General features: G+C 36.3%; 1 protein-coding gene across 1 annotated transcript; it reads left to right on the top strand.

The window, feature by feature from the left end:
* Positions 1–775: 775 nt before the first annotated feature.
* LOC115950110 (BURP domain-containing protein 6-like) lies at positions 776–7,766 on the top strand. The gene is made up of 2 exons (XM_031067360.1): positions 776–836; positions 7,024–7,766. The coding sequence occupies exons 1-2, from the start codon at positions 776–778 to the stop codon at positions 7,731–7,733; spliced, it is 771 nt and encodes a 256-aa protein (XP_030923220.1). The 3' UTR covers positions 7,734–7,766.
* The last annotated feature ends 8,845 nt before the right edge of the window (positions 7,767–16,611 follow it).

Below are 16,611 nucleotides of genomic sequence, written 5' to 3' on the forward strand. Positions count from 1 at the left end.
TCTTCCGGAATGATGGTAGATTATATATCCAAAGTCGGTATGGCATCATCTCCCTTCTGAGTGGTGCAGCTTCATATCATGTCTCCAAAAGTTGGACAATGTCACCTTCCTCTGGCATCTGAAGTTGGTATTGCATTTTCTCTCCTCCAAGGGCATGTCCATGCAATGTCAAAGTCTTGGCGGCATTCTTCTTGAAACTTCAAAGTTTTGGCATCTCCTTGCATTTTCAACATCTTGTTGGCATCTCTGAAATCTTGAGGTCTAGCTACAGTGCTATACGCCCTTGATGTCCGAGTGATGTTGTCTCTGAAAATTGCTTTATATGAATGTTGGCACAGTTTCGGCGAATAAAGTGTTGACATAACTTCAATGGCAATGTGGAGTGTTGACATGGCTTCATGAATATTGGCACGACTTCGGCAAAAATAAAGTGTTGACGTGGCTTCATGGCTTTAGCAAAAATGGAGTGTTGACATGACTTCATGGCCTCGGCGCAAATGGAGTGTTGACATGACTTCATGGCCTCGGCGCAAATGGAGTGTTGACGTGGCTTTATGGCTTTGGCACAAATGAAGTGTTGTCGTGGTTTCATGGCAAAAATGAACGTTGGCACGGCTTCAGCGAAAATGGAGTGTTGACATGACTTCATGGCCTCGGCGCAAATAAAGTGTTGACGTAGCTTCATGGCATGGATGAATGTTGACACGACTTCAGTGCAAATGATGGTATGACTTCAATACAAGTGCAGGCACGAATGAAATGTTGACGTTGCTCCATGACAAAGTTGAATGTTGGCACAGCTTCAATACAAGGACAGATACTAGCATGGCTTCATGGTAAAAACTCTTGATACGGCTACGTTGCAAAGACTCTTGAAATGGCTACGTTGAAAAGATAAGTATTGGTGCAGCTCAATTGCCAAGGAAAGCATGCTACATAACAAAAACAAGCAACAACAAAGAACTTATCAGAAGAAAATCTCATGGCACGTCTAAAAAAAAAAAAAATGTTTGCTTCAATTTCAGTCACTAGCCTGTCAAAAAAAAAAAAAATTGTTAGTACAAACAAAGCAAAAAAAATATATATATATATATATTATTTCTCTACATAATTTCTCTACCCTTAAAGATACTACCCACTGCAAGCTGCTTGTACAATTTTAATGAATACCCGGGTGGCTTTATATAGAGAATTTCTGAGGTAACAGACAAAAAAAAAAAAAAAAAAAAAAAAAAAAAGAGGAAAAATGCTGCCACCAAAATGTTTAAAGTCAGCCTTTGCAACCCGAATGCACTGAAAATCAAAGAAATCTGCACCGAATGTTGAAATGCAAGATAACATACAGCATACGGTAACTCATCAACTACCTCAAGACTCACAAGTCAAAATACAGGCGCCGCCTTGTCAGAGCCGCCTGCAAAAAAGAACGGAAAAGTCATCATAGACAAATTGTCACCCACGGCCTTCTCTTCCAAATTTGTGAAAATCCAAAGATCATTTCACAAAACTGACCCCATTTTTCTGAAAATCTCCCAATTATGGGTGGACGAACAATCAAAGTCGTAGCCTTCGCATCCTTGCCATCTTTTTTTCTATAAATAAACAAAGCTGATTCTTCGCCAATCTTCGAATCTTTAAAAAAGAGCGTCATGATAGCTGTGTACAAAAAAGAAAAAAAAAAATTATTATTATTATTATCAAATAATAGAAAATGAATAAATAAATTTAAAAAAAAAGAAAAAAAAAGAAAAGAAAAGAAGGGCGTGCATGGTTTCACCATACAGAATATTACGTATTCTTTTTAGAGGTTATGTTTGCACAAGTTAGTGCATGCCTGAGTGGCTTTATATAGGGATCCACAGAAGCTTCTTCCTTTATGGAGCCAACTGCCACCAACTCCTTGAGATCAGCAGAGACACTCAGTAGTTACTCTGCAACCACTCCCTGCCTGGATTGTCAAGCGTTGTCAGAACGGCAAGCACCAATGTAGACCAAAGTGGCAACCAATTCAACAATGTCTGCGGTCTTCCACTCTAAATTTCTACAATTTCTGACAAGGTTTCACAAAAAATCAACCCACAGAAATCTTCTAAGGACTTTGATGAACAAAACCCAGGAAGATCTTCAGCAACGGAGCCACCATGCACCGCCACGAGCGGCCACAAACTCCCAAACGTTTCGCGAAGTTTTTCGTTCGAATCTGCACAAATCTGAGAAAATCTTCACAAAACAGGTGCCACCACTAGATTCATCGGCCCATGATCTACAAAACCCAAAAATTTCAAGCCCAGAAACGGCCGCATCCGCCTCCATGCGCCGCCACAAACTCACGACGACCCGCGGCCTAATCCTTCAAATCTGTGCAAATCTGTCCATAATTTTGGAAATCTGACTGAACCATGGTCTTTTACGGCTTTAGATCAACAAAGCCCAAAAATTTCAGGCCCAAAAGCCCAAGCACGCGCCGCCACGCGCCGCCAGGAGGTCCGGCGAACTTTTCCTTAAGCTCACGCGCTGGTCACGCGCTCACACGCGCCGGGAAGTTCCCTCACGCGCGACACGCACGACACGCGCCATACGTGTGAACGCCAGCGCATAGTGACGTCATCCATGACGTCATCTCACACCAGCTGACCCGTTGGTCCGATTCGACCCGGACCGACTCGGATCCGAACCACCTAAAAAAAAAAAAAAAAAAGAGAGAGAAAATGCTTGGACCAAGCAGACTTTTGACCTTGACCAGAAAATCAAAATTTTCAAAATGGACCTGTCCCACTCAATTTTTCGAGTACATTCCGATTTTGGGACCCGTTTCTTCATTCGAAGCTCAGAAATTGTGCAAACGTCCAATTTCCAAAAAAATTGACTTTTGTGCAGATGTTGACCAAATGTCAAAATTTTTGAGATGGACCTATTTTGCTCAATTTTTCGAGTACATTCCAATTTTGGAGTCCGTTTCATCATGTGAGACTCAAAAAACTGTACAAATGGCTCAAATTCCAAGACAGTTGACTTTGATGTTGAAATCAACCTAAAGTCAAAATTTTCAAGTCACACTTGCCTTCCTCAATTTTTCGTGTACATTCCAAATTTGGGGTCTGTTTCTTCATTTGAGAATCCAAAATTGCTCAAATGGTGTGATTCTACAACTGTTGGCTTTGAAGTGAACTTTGGCCAAGAATCAAGACATTCGAGCAAAATTTGTCCTGTTCGGACCTTCTCAAAGATTCTGATTTTGAAATCCACTTATTTTGGATTTGGTGATCACCAATCAAACCCCCACATCTTTGAAGTATTAACGATGTCCAAAACTTAAACTCCTGAGATCAAAATTTGAGATTCATCCATTTAATTGGGATTTCCTCAGGGTTATTCTCCAGACTTCATCAAAACTTCTCTCTCCAAATATAAATGAACTCTCACAAGTGTGTCAGAACTTGAGGTTACACTGGGTCATTAATTCAACCTAACATTCTCATTCGGTGCCTACCATTCCCACCTACCATTTCCACCTACCGTTCCCATCTACCATTCTCACCAAAAATTCTCAACTACCATTCTCAACTACCTACCTACCATTCTTCATCTCTCTACTATAAATAGGAGGGCCGGGTTCATCAAAAACTCATCCAAAAAAAAACCCTGAATCATGAAATGAAGATTTGCCTCTTTCAGATTTTCAAATCCTCCTTTTCACAACCATTTCTCACTATGATCTTATCATTCTCAACACCTAGCAACCGATTTTGCTTCATAATCGGTTTGAGATCAACCCTCCCATGGTTCGGTCGAAACCCTATTTACAACATCATTGCAGTTTTAAGATCCAAACAAACTTTATTTCTCCACTTAACGACCACCTTTGTCCATAAAATTACTCGTAACAAAGTCTGCATTGCGGTTCCATGTTTCCTTGGACTTGGTTGGCCAGGAAATCCAAGTCCAGCAGAAGCACCCGTTCCTAACCTCAGGGCTCCTGTAGTCTCTTTCCAATTGCTTGGTCTTCCAGCAGGAGCAGTAGTTCGGAACAAGCAGCAACTTGGCTGGTTTCTAGGGCCAGAATCACAAGTTAGCTCCATCTTTCATTTTTCTGTGCTTTTCCAACAAGTGGCAGTAGGTGAAGATGGTAAAAAAGTGTTGGGGTATCCTACAAATTGTTTTCCATCAACACTTAAAACAACCTCCAAGGTGCCAGCTCATCAGAATTCAGCCTTTGGTGCCGGTAAATGGTCATCAAAACCTTATTCCATGTCCCCACTACTATGAGACCTAAAGGTCATCGTTGCTGGTACCTCAAAATTTACTTTCTGAAATTATTCCAACTTAAAATCAGCTTGAAGAATTTCAGAAGGTACTCTTCTGAAATTACTTCAACATAACATCCGTTGGCATGGTCCCATCACACAGGCACATTCGGTTACTTGCTGCCAGACCCCATGCAACACACAGTCAGTCCCATATTCAAAGGTGTACTTCCCATAAACATCTACACCAGAAGGGTCCCAGCATACAGGGCCAGCACCATGGTAGTGTATGCTTTGCCCATTTGCTTTGCTTCATCTCCGTCTTCTTTGTGATCTTCTGAAATAACTTCACCAGAAGTTCTTAAGAACACGAGGCTAGCACCATGACCCTGCATGCTGTACCCAGCCACCATTCTCTCATCTTCCCCATCTTCAACATCTTGTGATCGCCGCCAACGATCCAAAATACTCTCCTGAAAGTACTTCAACTTAATCTCTGCTAAGAAAGCTCCATCACGCAAGTACGTTCAAATACTTGCAGGCCCTTTTTCGGTCTCATCAAAGCCTTTCATATGGGTAGGTCTACTCTTCGGAAATTATCTCATCCTTCTGAAAGCTCCACCACCTTCAACAGCTCCACCACCTTCAACAGCTCCACTACCTTCAACTACTTCACTTAAATAGTCAAGTACCAAAAATCCATTTTTTCGAAACTCATTCCCACACCACACTCTGAAACTGTGTGCGTGAACGAGTCTCGAGGGGGCATTTGTAGAGAGGGAAAATTCCCGACCTATCACAAGCTGACACGTCACATTACCAAGTCCACAAAATACAGCCAATTACAGAACACCATATATTGCTGCTAGGTTTTGCTATCACTATTCAGAAGCCAACAGAAATTTGCCAAGTGTCATGCAAGAGCTAATCACGCATCAGCGCACGTGTAAGCGATGACTCAAGCAGCCTCGCACGTGTAAGCGATGACTCAAGCAGCCTCGCACGTGTAAGCGATGACTCAAGCAACCTCGCACGTGTAAGCGATGACTTAAGCGGACCAATCAAGCTGTGACATGTGTCACCAATCAAGCTCCGCCACGTGTCGCTCACCCACCCCAAAACTCCTATAAATAGAAGCCTTCCTGAGACATTTAGAGGACCAGAATTCAGAAGTGAAAAAGCTCTGTGAAGATCAAGCCTCAAAGCCTTCAAGAACTTCAAGAACTTCAACCCCAAAATCGAAGAACATTCGAAGCAGAATCGTCCAGATCATCTGCCTAGATCCTAAAGTTCACGGGAATCAAGCCAAAAGTGTCCGAAAACATCAACAACTCACAAATCATTGAAGCTCAACGGATTCAAGCCTCTAAAGCTCCGAAGAACTTCCACCACAAACCTTCGAAGACGAAGAACGCACGAAGAACACGAAGAACGCGAAGAACAAAGGATTTCTAAACAAGCTCATAGCCAGAGATTCATTGTAATTCCGTTTCAGTAATCTTCGATCCATCCATCAACCAAATTGAAGGATATTTTGTGTTTAAGTCAAATCCACATTACCATAAATCTAATCAATAAGTTTTGCAAGGAGATCGAATCAGAGGATCACTCTTTTATAATTTCAGAGAATTGTACCACACAATCATAAATACAAATTCGCATTTGTGAAACTATTTTACTTGTTTGATTTATTTCAAACTAGAAATTTAGTCGCTTACATCATCAACTACACATTTTTATTGCATCTATTCTTCGTGGGATTCCATTACACGTGAAAGTCCAACACCTATTTATATATTATTTGGTTTTCTTTCTTGTTAATGTCATTATTATATATTCCACATGAATATTTTCTGTAATTCTACATAAATTTTCAAACCCATGGCCATTGGATGCTTTTTTGTTCTTTTATCGTTTTTTTTTTTTTCTCTCTGTTATCATGGGCCATGGAAAATATTCAGTGTCATTGTTTTTCTTTTCACCCAAACCTTAAAAAATAAAAGAGAGGGGAAATATATATATATATATATATATATATTTATATTTATATATTTGTGTGTACATGTATAATGTTAAGAAAAAATCTATTGATATTGTTATAGGAAGAAGAATTTTAGGGGTAGAGCTTTTGTGATGAATAACTTTAACAAAAATACAATATAAGAAAATAGTTTTGGTGCAAGTGTTTGGCAAAATATAATAAAACTAGTACTTTAAGTTTAAGTTGTTACTATTGTTTGCTAAGTAAATTGATAAAGAGATTTTAGATATGAGAAATAACAAAGATAACATAATAGAAACACTTTTTATTTTCATACTTAAACCCAGTTAGTTCAATTAATAATAATATTTATTTTATTACCATCTTCATCGTGGTCATCATCATTATTATTGTTATTAGCTCTCTATCTCTTTAAAATAAGTGAGCATTGAGTGTTATTTTGAAAATTAAGCATGAACACTTTTGTTAATTCATTTATTTCTATTAAAGTTGAAACAATTCACTAAAGAGCTTTTAACACTAAAATTCGAAATATCTATTTTTCATCTATTAGGGGTTCTCCGAAGCTCTTTAGCAAAATTGTCAAACCGAAGGCAACTTTTACTAAGACGATTTAAAGACAAGACCCTAAAGTAAAGGTGCAAGCTAATAACTCAATTATTAAATTCTGCCACCATTTGACATCTAATTAATGCGCAAATTAAAGAAATAAAGAAGAAGAAGAAGAAGAAAAAAGATATATGATGATATATGTTCTTTAATTATTGTCTTTTACAGGTACGAGGTTCAACCATCCAAATGGCTTAAGCAATGAAAAACTTGAGGGAAGGGGAACGGTTGACACCACTTTCTTCATTGAAACTGATTTACGTCCGGGAAAAAAAATGAAGTTGCATTTCAGTACTGCAAATGGGGCGACTTTCTTACCTCATCAAGTTGCAAAGTCTGTTCCCTTTTCAAGTGACAAGTTACCAGAAATTTTAAATCGTTTTTCGGTAATCGACAAATCTGAGGAAGCAAAGATAATAAAAAGCACAATTGTGACGTGTGAGACCAAATGCGTTGATAGAGAAGGTTGTCTCTGTGCAACATCTTTAGAATCATTAGTAGATTTTAGTGTTTCAAAACTGGGAAAAAATGTTCAAGTACTTTCAACCCAGGTGCCAAAAGAAACTGAGAAGCAAGAGTATCGCATTACAGGAGTGCAAAGGATTAATGCAAACAAAGGGGTTGTGTGTCACAAGCAAAACTATGTGTATGCTGTTTTCTATTGCCATGAAATCCATGATGCAGGGACTTACATGGTTCCATTGGTGTCCTCTGATGGGACCAAAGTCAATGCAATAGCTGCTTGCCAAACTGATGCATTTGTTGGAAATGCTTTTAATGTGCTCAAAGTTAAGCCAGGAACTCTCCCTATATGCCACTTCCTTGATGGTGATTCCCTTCTTTGGGTTCCAAATTTGATGTATGAAGAAAGGATCTAGACCAGGCTTCTTGTATTTATAGTTTGTGTTAAATAATGCCTGGATGGGAAAACAACTAAAATAAGGGAAAAGTATGCTATACTTTAGCATCATGTATAAAATCTTGCTGCAACTATGCATGTTTGTAATAAATGTTTGCAAGTCTAATGATACTATCAGTTGAATTCACATCTTATAGCAAGCCTGATTTGCTTCTTCAGTTTTAATTACATTCAGATTTTGGCATTGTCAAATAAGGTGCATTATTTGAGGTCATATCTAGTGCACAAAACTCCCACCAATCAACCTAGCTTTAATTTTCTCTTTTCTTTTTTGTAAAAGTGATTAATTATCAGATTTTAATATGTGATTCATCAGTTTGAGTGATGTAAATCGGCTTGTTTAAGCACTCAAGTAGCTAGTTTCATTACCAACTCATAGAAAAAAATGTGCAAATAGATTATATCATAGATTCGATTTTATTCATAATAGTATGCAGTATTGCAGTGTGCTGAATACATCGACTTCAATTGTTGACATTGAAAGAAATGAAACATACATTAAGACATGTCAAATACATAAATAAGATCTCTAACATATCACCCAGCTTCTCTATTTTTCTCTCATTTTCAATTCAATAAATTGATATATGAACTAGTTCCAAGAAAAAATTGAGAGCTTACTTCCACATCTTGTTCCTGGTGCAACCTTTTTGCCACATGACCTTGCCACATTAACCACCTTCCTCATATCAATTGCACCTTCAATTTGCTTAGAAACAAATCCGCAAACGCATGGCACGTCCACAACTTGATCACTGTACAACATACCCATGATGGCTTAGACATTGGCCCCGGTTTACGAACATACCTTTCGCATGCTGCTGCAAGGCCTAGCACACTAGCTTCACAGCATCCTCGTGATTCTGACACGTACATCATTCTCTTCATTAGCATTCTATTATAAGGCAAATTGTATGATCAAATTAGTTAGTATTTCAATAATCTCCAGCTATTCCCAAAATCACCCCAATCCACCTTTCATCCCATATAGCACTATGGCCTTCAATTCAATACCAATTCTGTCAATTCACTCAAGCAAATACACATTACATGACACATAAGTTGTGAACCTAAAACATCTCCCTCTCTTTTTTTTGGAGAAAAGCTTCTCACTCTCTTGAGTCTTCTATATATGCTATATGGGATGAAAGGTGGATTGGGGTGATTTTGGGAATACCCGGAAATTATTGAAATACTAACAAATTTGATCGTACAATTTGCCTTATAATAGAATGCTAATGAAGAGATTGAAGATTATAACCTACTAAAATGTTGCTCATTTCATGTAACGTTGTCATTAGTACTGTCTTTGGTTGGAGAAAGAAGATCATAACCGACTAAAATTAGCTAGCCAATCGCTCATGAAGAAAAATATACATAAATAAAATTGAGATTGAATTATATAATTTTGTAAATAAATTTATTATATATTAAATATAATTTATTGATAATATATATGGGGGTAAAAAAAACTAGGGTTGAAGAACACACCTAATGAATAAGATCAACACAACTAATTTGCATGAAATGAGAATGTAATCCACAATAGGAGGATAGAACAGAAAGACTAAAAATCAAGATGAACAAATAAACTGTATTTCACTAATTAATGGCTTTTGTCGGGATATACAACAAGTATTCAGACTATTGCAAGGTATTCTCTCTCTTTCTCTCACTTTTTTCTCTTCTAAAATTGGAGTCCCCTCAATTGAGGGTCAAATCCTCCTTTTATCTTCCCCTCTCCTCCCCCTCCAGCTATTCAATATCTTGCTGGATGTCAGAGGAAGCTAATCTCACCAGACACTTCTTCCCTTACTTTTTGATCATGAAAGAAGTCTTTTGAGGTGTCCTTACTGTTCAAGCCTGTCATTCATCATTCAATGTGAATGACATTAGGTAAGAACATCTAATTAATGTGGAGGTGACTATTGTTTTGAGCTCTGCGTCTTTCTTTCTGTGTCTTCAGCAATAGTTCTGTGCCAAGCTACTATCCTCGGTTACATTGTTTATCCTTCCTCGGCGGAAGTTTCCTCAAATTACCTCGAAGAACATCTAGAGTGTTAGGACATATGTGAATCATGTTAGGAACATATGTCAATATTTTATGTAATTGGCTAATCTTGACAAAACGCATTTTACTTATAATTGGGTAGATCTAGGATATGTTTAATACTTCAAAGAACAAGGTTTCAAGATTAAGTATTAAAGCCATGCAAGTCTGTCCAAGAAACAAGTGAAGAAGTTTTTGTTAGGTTCTAAATGTTTAGAATAATTAGCAAATCATGAACACAAACTTGTCTAGATATAGATCTTAGAGTCTATAGGTATTATTAGACAATGCTCAAGGTGATTCAAGTCAAGATTCAAGAACATACAAGCTGCAGGAAGAAAATTTCATAATTCGCATGGTTCGATCGATCGAAAGACAGGCTCGACCGATCGAAAGTCGTATTTGTAGAATTTTAATTAAGCCCAAACAACAGTTCAAGCCCATTAAGGATTAGGGTTTCTGATTTACTTCTCTCAGTATATAAAGGAAACCTTAAACACATTTTTATAAGACTTTTTAGAGAGAGAAGAGTGTGCCTCTTTTGTATTTAGGGTTTTGTTCCTAAAAAGCTCTCTCATATCTTCTACCAGTGTTATTACTTGAAGAATCTCAAGATTTGGTATTGTAGAAGTTGCTGCCTTCTCTAGTCATCAAAGGTGCTGATGATCTAAACCTTCAAGGGTAGTCTTGGAGTCACAAACAGGAGAGTTTGTGTTGCTAAACCTTTAAGTGAGATCTCAAAGTCACAAACATGGGTGTTTGTGTTTTACAAAGGCCAAAGAAAGAAGTAGTCTGTGGACTCAGAACTATCATGGGGTCATGGTAGTAAGTTTTCTACTCGAGGTAGCAATAGAATATTAGTGGTCTAAGTCGCTATTGTGTAAACTTTAATTCTTTCTAGTGGATTTGTTTTTTACCTTGAGAATAGTTAGGTTATATCATTCCCATGTTTTTTATCGGTTTGGTTTTCCTGGGTTATCATATCGTGTGTTCTTTATATTTCCACTACTTTACATGATATGATTGTTATTATTTTAACCTAGATCTGAATAATAAACCTAAGTATTCACTTGGTTAATTAATTAGGTTAAACAATCTATTTTTACAGGGGTCTAAAAACAAACAGTGTTGGATTTTAAAACTCAACAGCTAGCTCAATAGCTGATGTCTATCGAGGTTTAAAAGTTACTAAAATCCGATACTCGACAGCTAGCTCAATAGATAAGCTATCTATCGAGATTTATAAAAAACAAATTTCCAGCTCTGATTTTCATCCAATTCGGGTGTGTATGTTTGGGCTTTTATTTCTCAAAATCCTAAACATATATAAGGATTATTTTAAGGGCCGTCAAAGATTTCGCGAGTGTGTAACAAAGTTTTGTTCATGCAAATTTTGACCGGAGACAGAATTTGCCATAATTCATCTTTTTATTGAAAAAGCTGCTGTGTTTGTACACCGTAGGATTTTGTAACCAAGAAACTTCGTGATCTTCATCGTGTGATGAACTGAAAAACTTTGCAGCCAACATCCTTCTCAAGTTGGTGATTAAGTCACGTACTGGGATCTACGCATCCATTGATTAGTCACGTACTAGGAGCTGTACATTGAAAATGAGAAATTGTCACTACAAAACAAATCCAATTGGGTATTGAGGTAAGGGTTCAACTTTAAGTTTGTATAAGGTACTGGGATTCCTTTACTTGCAACCGCTTGTTTTGATAATAGTAAATTCTTGGGATTGGTGACCTTAAAATCACCCGGTGAGGTTTTTGACACGTAGGTTTTCCCTATTCGTAAACAAATCACCGTGTCAATTTAATTTCCGTTGCATTTAGATAAATTGGTAATTTTTTGTACTACCACACGTATTGCATGCTCATTGAATTAATTAATTAACTTGACTAATTAATTTATTAATTCATCACAAAGGGTCAATAGATATTTGACCTATCATAGAGTCATCATGCGGCCTCCTAGGTCCTCAAGCCTATAACGTTAAGTTTTGTGTTTGGCCCAAGCCTTTGTTCCAATGGACCCTTCTCAGCCCACAAGCCGCCTAGTAGGGATGCCCCTTACAATAAATAGTCTATTTAGTAATAAAAAATTATATAAAATGCAAGATTGTAAATCTAATTTTTATAAATTAATAAACAAAAATCATTCTATCTGATTAATTCAAATTATATAATTTCAACTGTAATTTATTTATTAATTATTAACATAATTTTATGAAGAAGTAAAAATAAAATAGTTCTATAAGTAAGATAAAAATAAGTTAATTAAGTAATTCATAAACAAGCTTGAGTTAAACTCAAATTTGACTCGGTCAAAATAATTAAATGAATTAATCTTAAATTTGTTTAGTGCTCGGATCAAGTCCCTTATTGCAGTACTAAATAAAGGAGCATCATATTCATGGGAGACTTCCTCATTCATACCAACAAAAAGCTTACAATATTCTTTATTTGCGGTAGTTACAAACATAAATTATTTGGCGGTTGCTACATTTTCCTGAGAAAGTAGAATATAAGAACTAAAAGGCTGCGGCATTGGTTTAAAATAGGAGAATACATATATAGATGATATTTTGCATTCAAATTATTTAACCTCTCTTCTCTTTCTTTTTCATTGTCGTCCTGTTGATAGTAGTCACATTCAGCTTGCAATTATTGATCATAGCTAGAGAGGCCTATTTCTTCATTTAAATATTCTTGCATGAGAGAAAAACTCTATAAATTGCTGGAAAATGTTTCAAAATTTTATTTGGACTTGGTTAATATTTATAGAGTTGTTAATTTTACAAAAGCTTTTATTTGAGTTTACTTGTTAATTAATAAATAAAAAGTACTGCATCCACAATATTTTCACAACAAATCATAGGTATTAAGTTGTAATTAGTTTTAATTTGAACCTATTACTGAAATTACTTTTTTTTTCCCAACAATAACAACCCGCAATAATTTGCCACTTAAGATTTGTTGTGAAAATGTTGTTGTGATGTCCCAATTTGATTGATTGTGTGATGTGTGTGGGTGTGTGATGAGTTCCACATCGGGTATTTACTGGGTTGAACTGATCTTTATTAACAACTACAAGGAGCCTCAATTGTGACTAGTCCTTTTGAGGCATAGCGCAAATGTGGCTAGCGCTTTTCCTCCAATTTGATTGATTGTGTGATGTGTGTGGGTGTGTGATGAGTCCCACATCGGGTATTTACTGGGTTTGAGCTTTATTAACAACTACAAGGAGCCTCAATTGTGACTAGTCCTTTTGAGGTATAGCGCAGATGTGGTTAGCGTTTTTCCTTAGGTCGTTACATATGGTATCAGAGTCGGCTCGGTAATCCCATGTGGGCTCAGAGACACTACCCCACAAAGTGGGTCCTAATGATGACGTTAGGGATTTAAGTGGAGGAGATTGTGATACCCCAATTTGATTGATTGTGTGATGTGTGTGGGTGTGTGATGAGTCTCACATCGGGTATTTACTAGGTTGAACTGGGTTTTATTAACAAATGCAAAGAGCCTCAATTGTGACTAGTCCTTTTGAGGTATAGCGCAGATGCAGCTAGCGCTTTTCCTTGGGTCGTTATATATGGTATCAGAGCCGGCCCGGTAACCCTGTGTGGGCTCAGAGGCACTACCCCACAAAATGGGCCCTAACGAGGACGTTAGGGATTTAAGTGGGGGAGATTGTAATGTCTCAATTTGATTGATTGTGTGATGTGTGTGGGTGTGTGATGAGTCCCACATCGGGTATTTACTGGGTTGAACTGAGCTTTATTAACAACTACAAGAAGCCTCAATTGTGATTAGTCCTTTTGAGGTATAGCGCAGATGTGGCTAGCGCTTTTCCTTGGGTCGTTACATTTACCCCCTAAAGTTTAGGGATATTTGGATTTTACACCTCTAAAATTTGAAACTTCAGGATATAAAATCTAAATACCTCAAATTTTAGGAAGTAAAATCCGAACATCTTTGAAATTTAGGAGGTAAAATCCAAATTCTAAAACGTCATGATATAAAATCCAAACAACTCCAAACTTCAAGAGGTAAAATCCAAATTCTAAAATTTTAGAGTGTAAAATTCAAACAACCCCAAAACTTTTGTTAGGTTCTGAAGATTTAGGATTAAATATTTAGAATCATATTTTGTATGTGTCGGCAAACCGAGGCAATGCTCAAAGGTGTAGGTTTCAAGCTTCAAGTTTGAGCTGACTGTAGAAAAGGGAAGTCACAATCTACCAAGCTTAATCGATCGAGAATTAGGCTCGACCAATCGAAAATCGCAAAAAAAGAAATTCTACAGAATTTTAAATCAGGCCCAAGCCCGCGAAAGCGTTTAGGATTTCATTCCAACTTGTCCACATATAAAAGGGAAACCTTAGCTACGTTTTTCAGACTTTTAGAAGACATATGTGTTACTCTTTGTGAGATCTGAGAGGTTTTGTACCTTCTAACTACACAAGTGTCTACTGAAGTAAAATCTACAATCAAGTGGTGGTAGAACCTAGTTGCTGCTACAAGATCAACTACTGATGGTAATCTGAAACCTTTGAGTGAGATCTCAAAGTCACAAGCATGGGTGTTTGTGTTGCAGTAAATCCAAAGAGAGAAGGAGTCCGTAAATTCGGAACTTGCATGTGATCGTGTCAGTAAGTTACTACTGGGGGTAGCAATAGATTTAGGATTAAATCTGATTGTAAAAACTTCAATTCTCTTATAATGGATTTGCTTTACGTTAAGGATAGGTATGTCAAATCTTCCCCAGGTTTTTACCTTAAAACGGTTTGTTTCATCGATTTTTCTAAGTCATCATATCATAATGTTATTTACTTTTCCACTGCTGTGCATGATATGATATATGCTTGTTTAACTTAGATCTAAATAATAAACCTAGTAACCAATTTGATTAATTAATTAGATTAAACAATTTGGTTTAAAGCGTATAAACAAAACAAACAACTTTAATTTTGGAGTGTAATATATGTTAACAAATTCAAATGTCAATTATTAGGCCACCCTTCTTAATTGTCTCCTTCCTCTGACAGACACGGCTTATTTATACATTATCAACTTTAGAAATTGTGCGGTGATCATTCATCGTGATTATGACCCAATTCAACACAAGCCCAAAGCAAATTAAAGGTTGTGGCTCCACCACACAACGTGGAGGTTGTGTGTCTCCTGATACTGTATGTTGAATTCGACTCTTCCGGACACTTCATTTCTTTTCTATTTTAGGGTAGGAAAAGTCACATATAATCCACCCTGCATTATTGAAGATTCCATCATAAGAAAAGCCAATTTCCTTTGCATGAATACTGATATGATAAAGAGCCCCATCTCCTTGTTCTCTTGCATTACAAAAAATCTTCAGGAAATTTTTTCTGATTAATATTCTCATCCAAAGATGTTTTATATGCTAAGTTCAGAGTTTTTATTTCTTTATTTTTGCGGCATTAATAGTTTAATGGAGAGGAAAGTGTTGGACATGCCCACAATAAATGGGGTGGGGATGAGTGTTAACTTTTCTTCCGTACCTGCTCTTTTTTTTTTTAATTAAAATTTTTTTATTATGATTCATTAGGATGTTTTATTATAGATTTTATATTTCTAGATTTTAGAATGTTTATATTTTTTTAATTGTTGTATCTTTTATCTTTAAATTGTTTTTATGTTTTTAAATACTTAAATAATTGTATTGTTATATTTTCAGTTATAATTTTGTAATGTTATATCTTGTTTTTTTTTTTTTGTTTTTTTTTTTATGACTTTTGATTTAACGAATGTATGTGTGTAAAAATAATTGAGTGTGGCGAATGGGGCGGGTACCCACACGGATGCCCATGTATGTATGGGATGGAGAAAAAACCTGTCTCTAAAAGCGAGTCAAGAGATTAGAAATAGGAAATCCTCTTCATTCCCTCTGTGCCGTTTTGAGACGTGTGCCATTGGTTACTAGTGGCCAAAGATTTGCTAAAATAAAACTAGATGGAGGTATCTCAATAGATCAATTAAAGGATTTTGTAGGTATCTGATGGTTGGACCTGATGTCACATCTTGCTCTCATGGTGACCTCCAATAATAGAATATGAGGACATAAATCATATCTCCTCCTTCATGAATGCTCCGTGGTCCTTACTTTAGGATAAGTTTTATAAAGAAATCATTAACCATGTGATAAAACTTGGCCACAAAAGGAAAGGACATTATGATAGAATTAGCACTATGTTTGGATTGGCGGAAGGGAAAAGAAAAGAAGATAAAGGAAGATATTTCCATTGTTTGGTTTCAAGGATGGAAAGAAAATTTAAGAGTAATGATGGAGATACAAACTATTTTACCAAAAAAAAAATTATAAACTGCTGATGTGGTAAATGATTATTAGTAAATAAAAAAGTGATATTAATAGTAGGTCTAAATGAAAACTAATAAGAAATTGACTACAACATCAATTTGTAAAAATATTATAAAATAGTTTATATATGTAGCATTACTCTTAAAAGAATTGATGAGAAAATATTTCTCGTGAGCTCACAAAAACTTGTCTGTCCAAATTGGGTGGAAGAGCAAAGAAAACCGAATAATACAAATTGTTGGTGGGCCAATTTCAAAATAATATGGGATAAATTTACATATATACCTTTTAAGTGGCTTCAAACCAAAAATTTTAAACATGTCAAATATAAAAGGGTATAAATGTAAAAATATATATACCAAAAAGTTTAAACCAAATAAAGGAAATGTTTCTATACTCTTCATTATCCTTTCTTTCTTTCTTATA

The sequence above is a fragment of the Quercus lobata genome, chromosome 1 (assembly GCF_001633185.2).
Source record: "Quercus lobata isolate SW786 chromosome 1, ValleyOak3.0 Primary Assembly, whole genome shotgun sequence".
NCBI classification, from domain to species: Eukaryota; Viridiplantae; Streptophyta; class Magnoliopsida; order Fagales; family Fagaceae; genus Quercus; species Quercus lobata.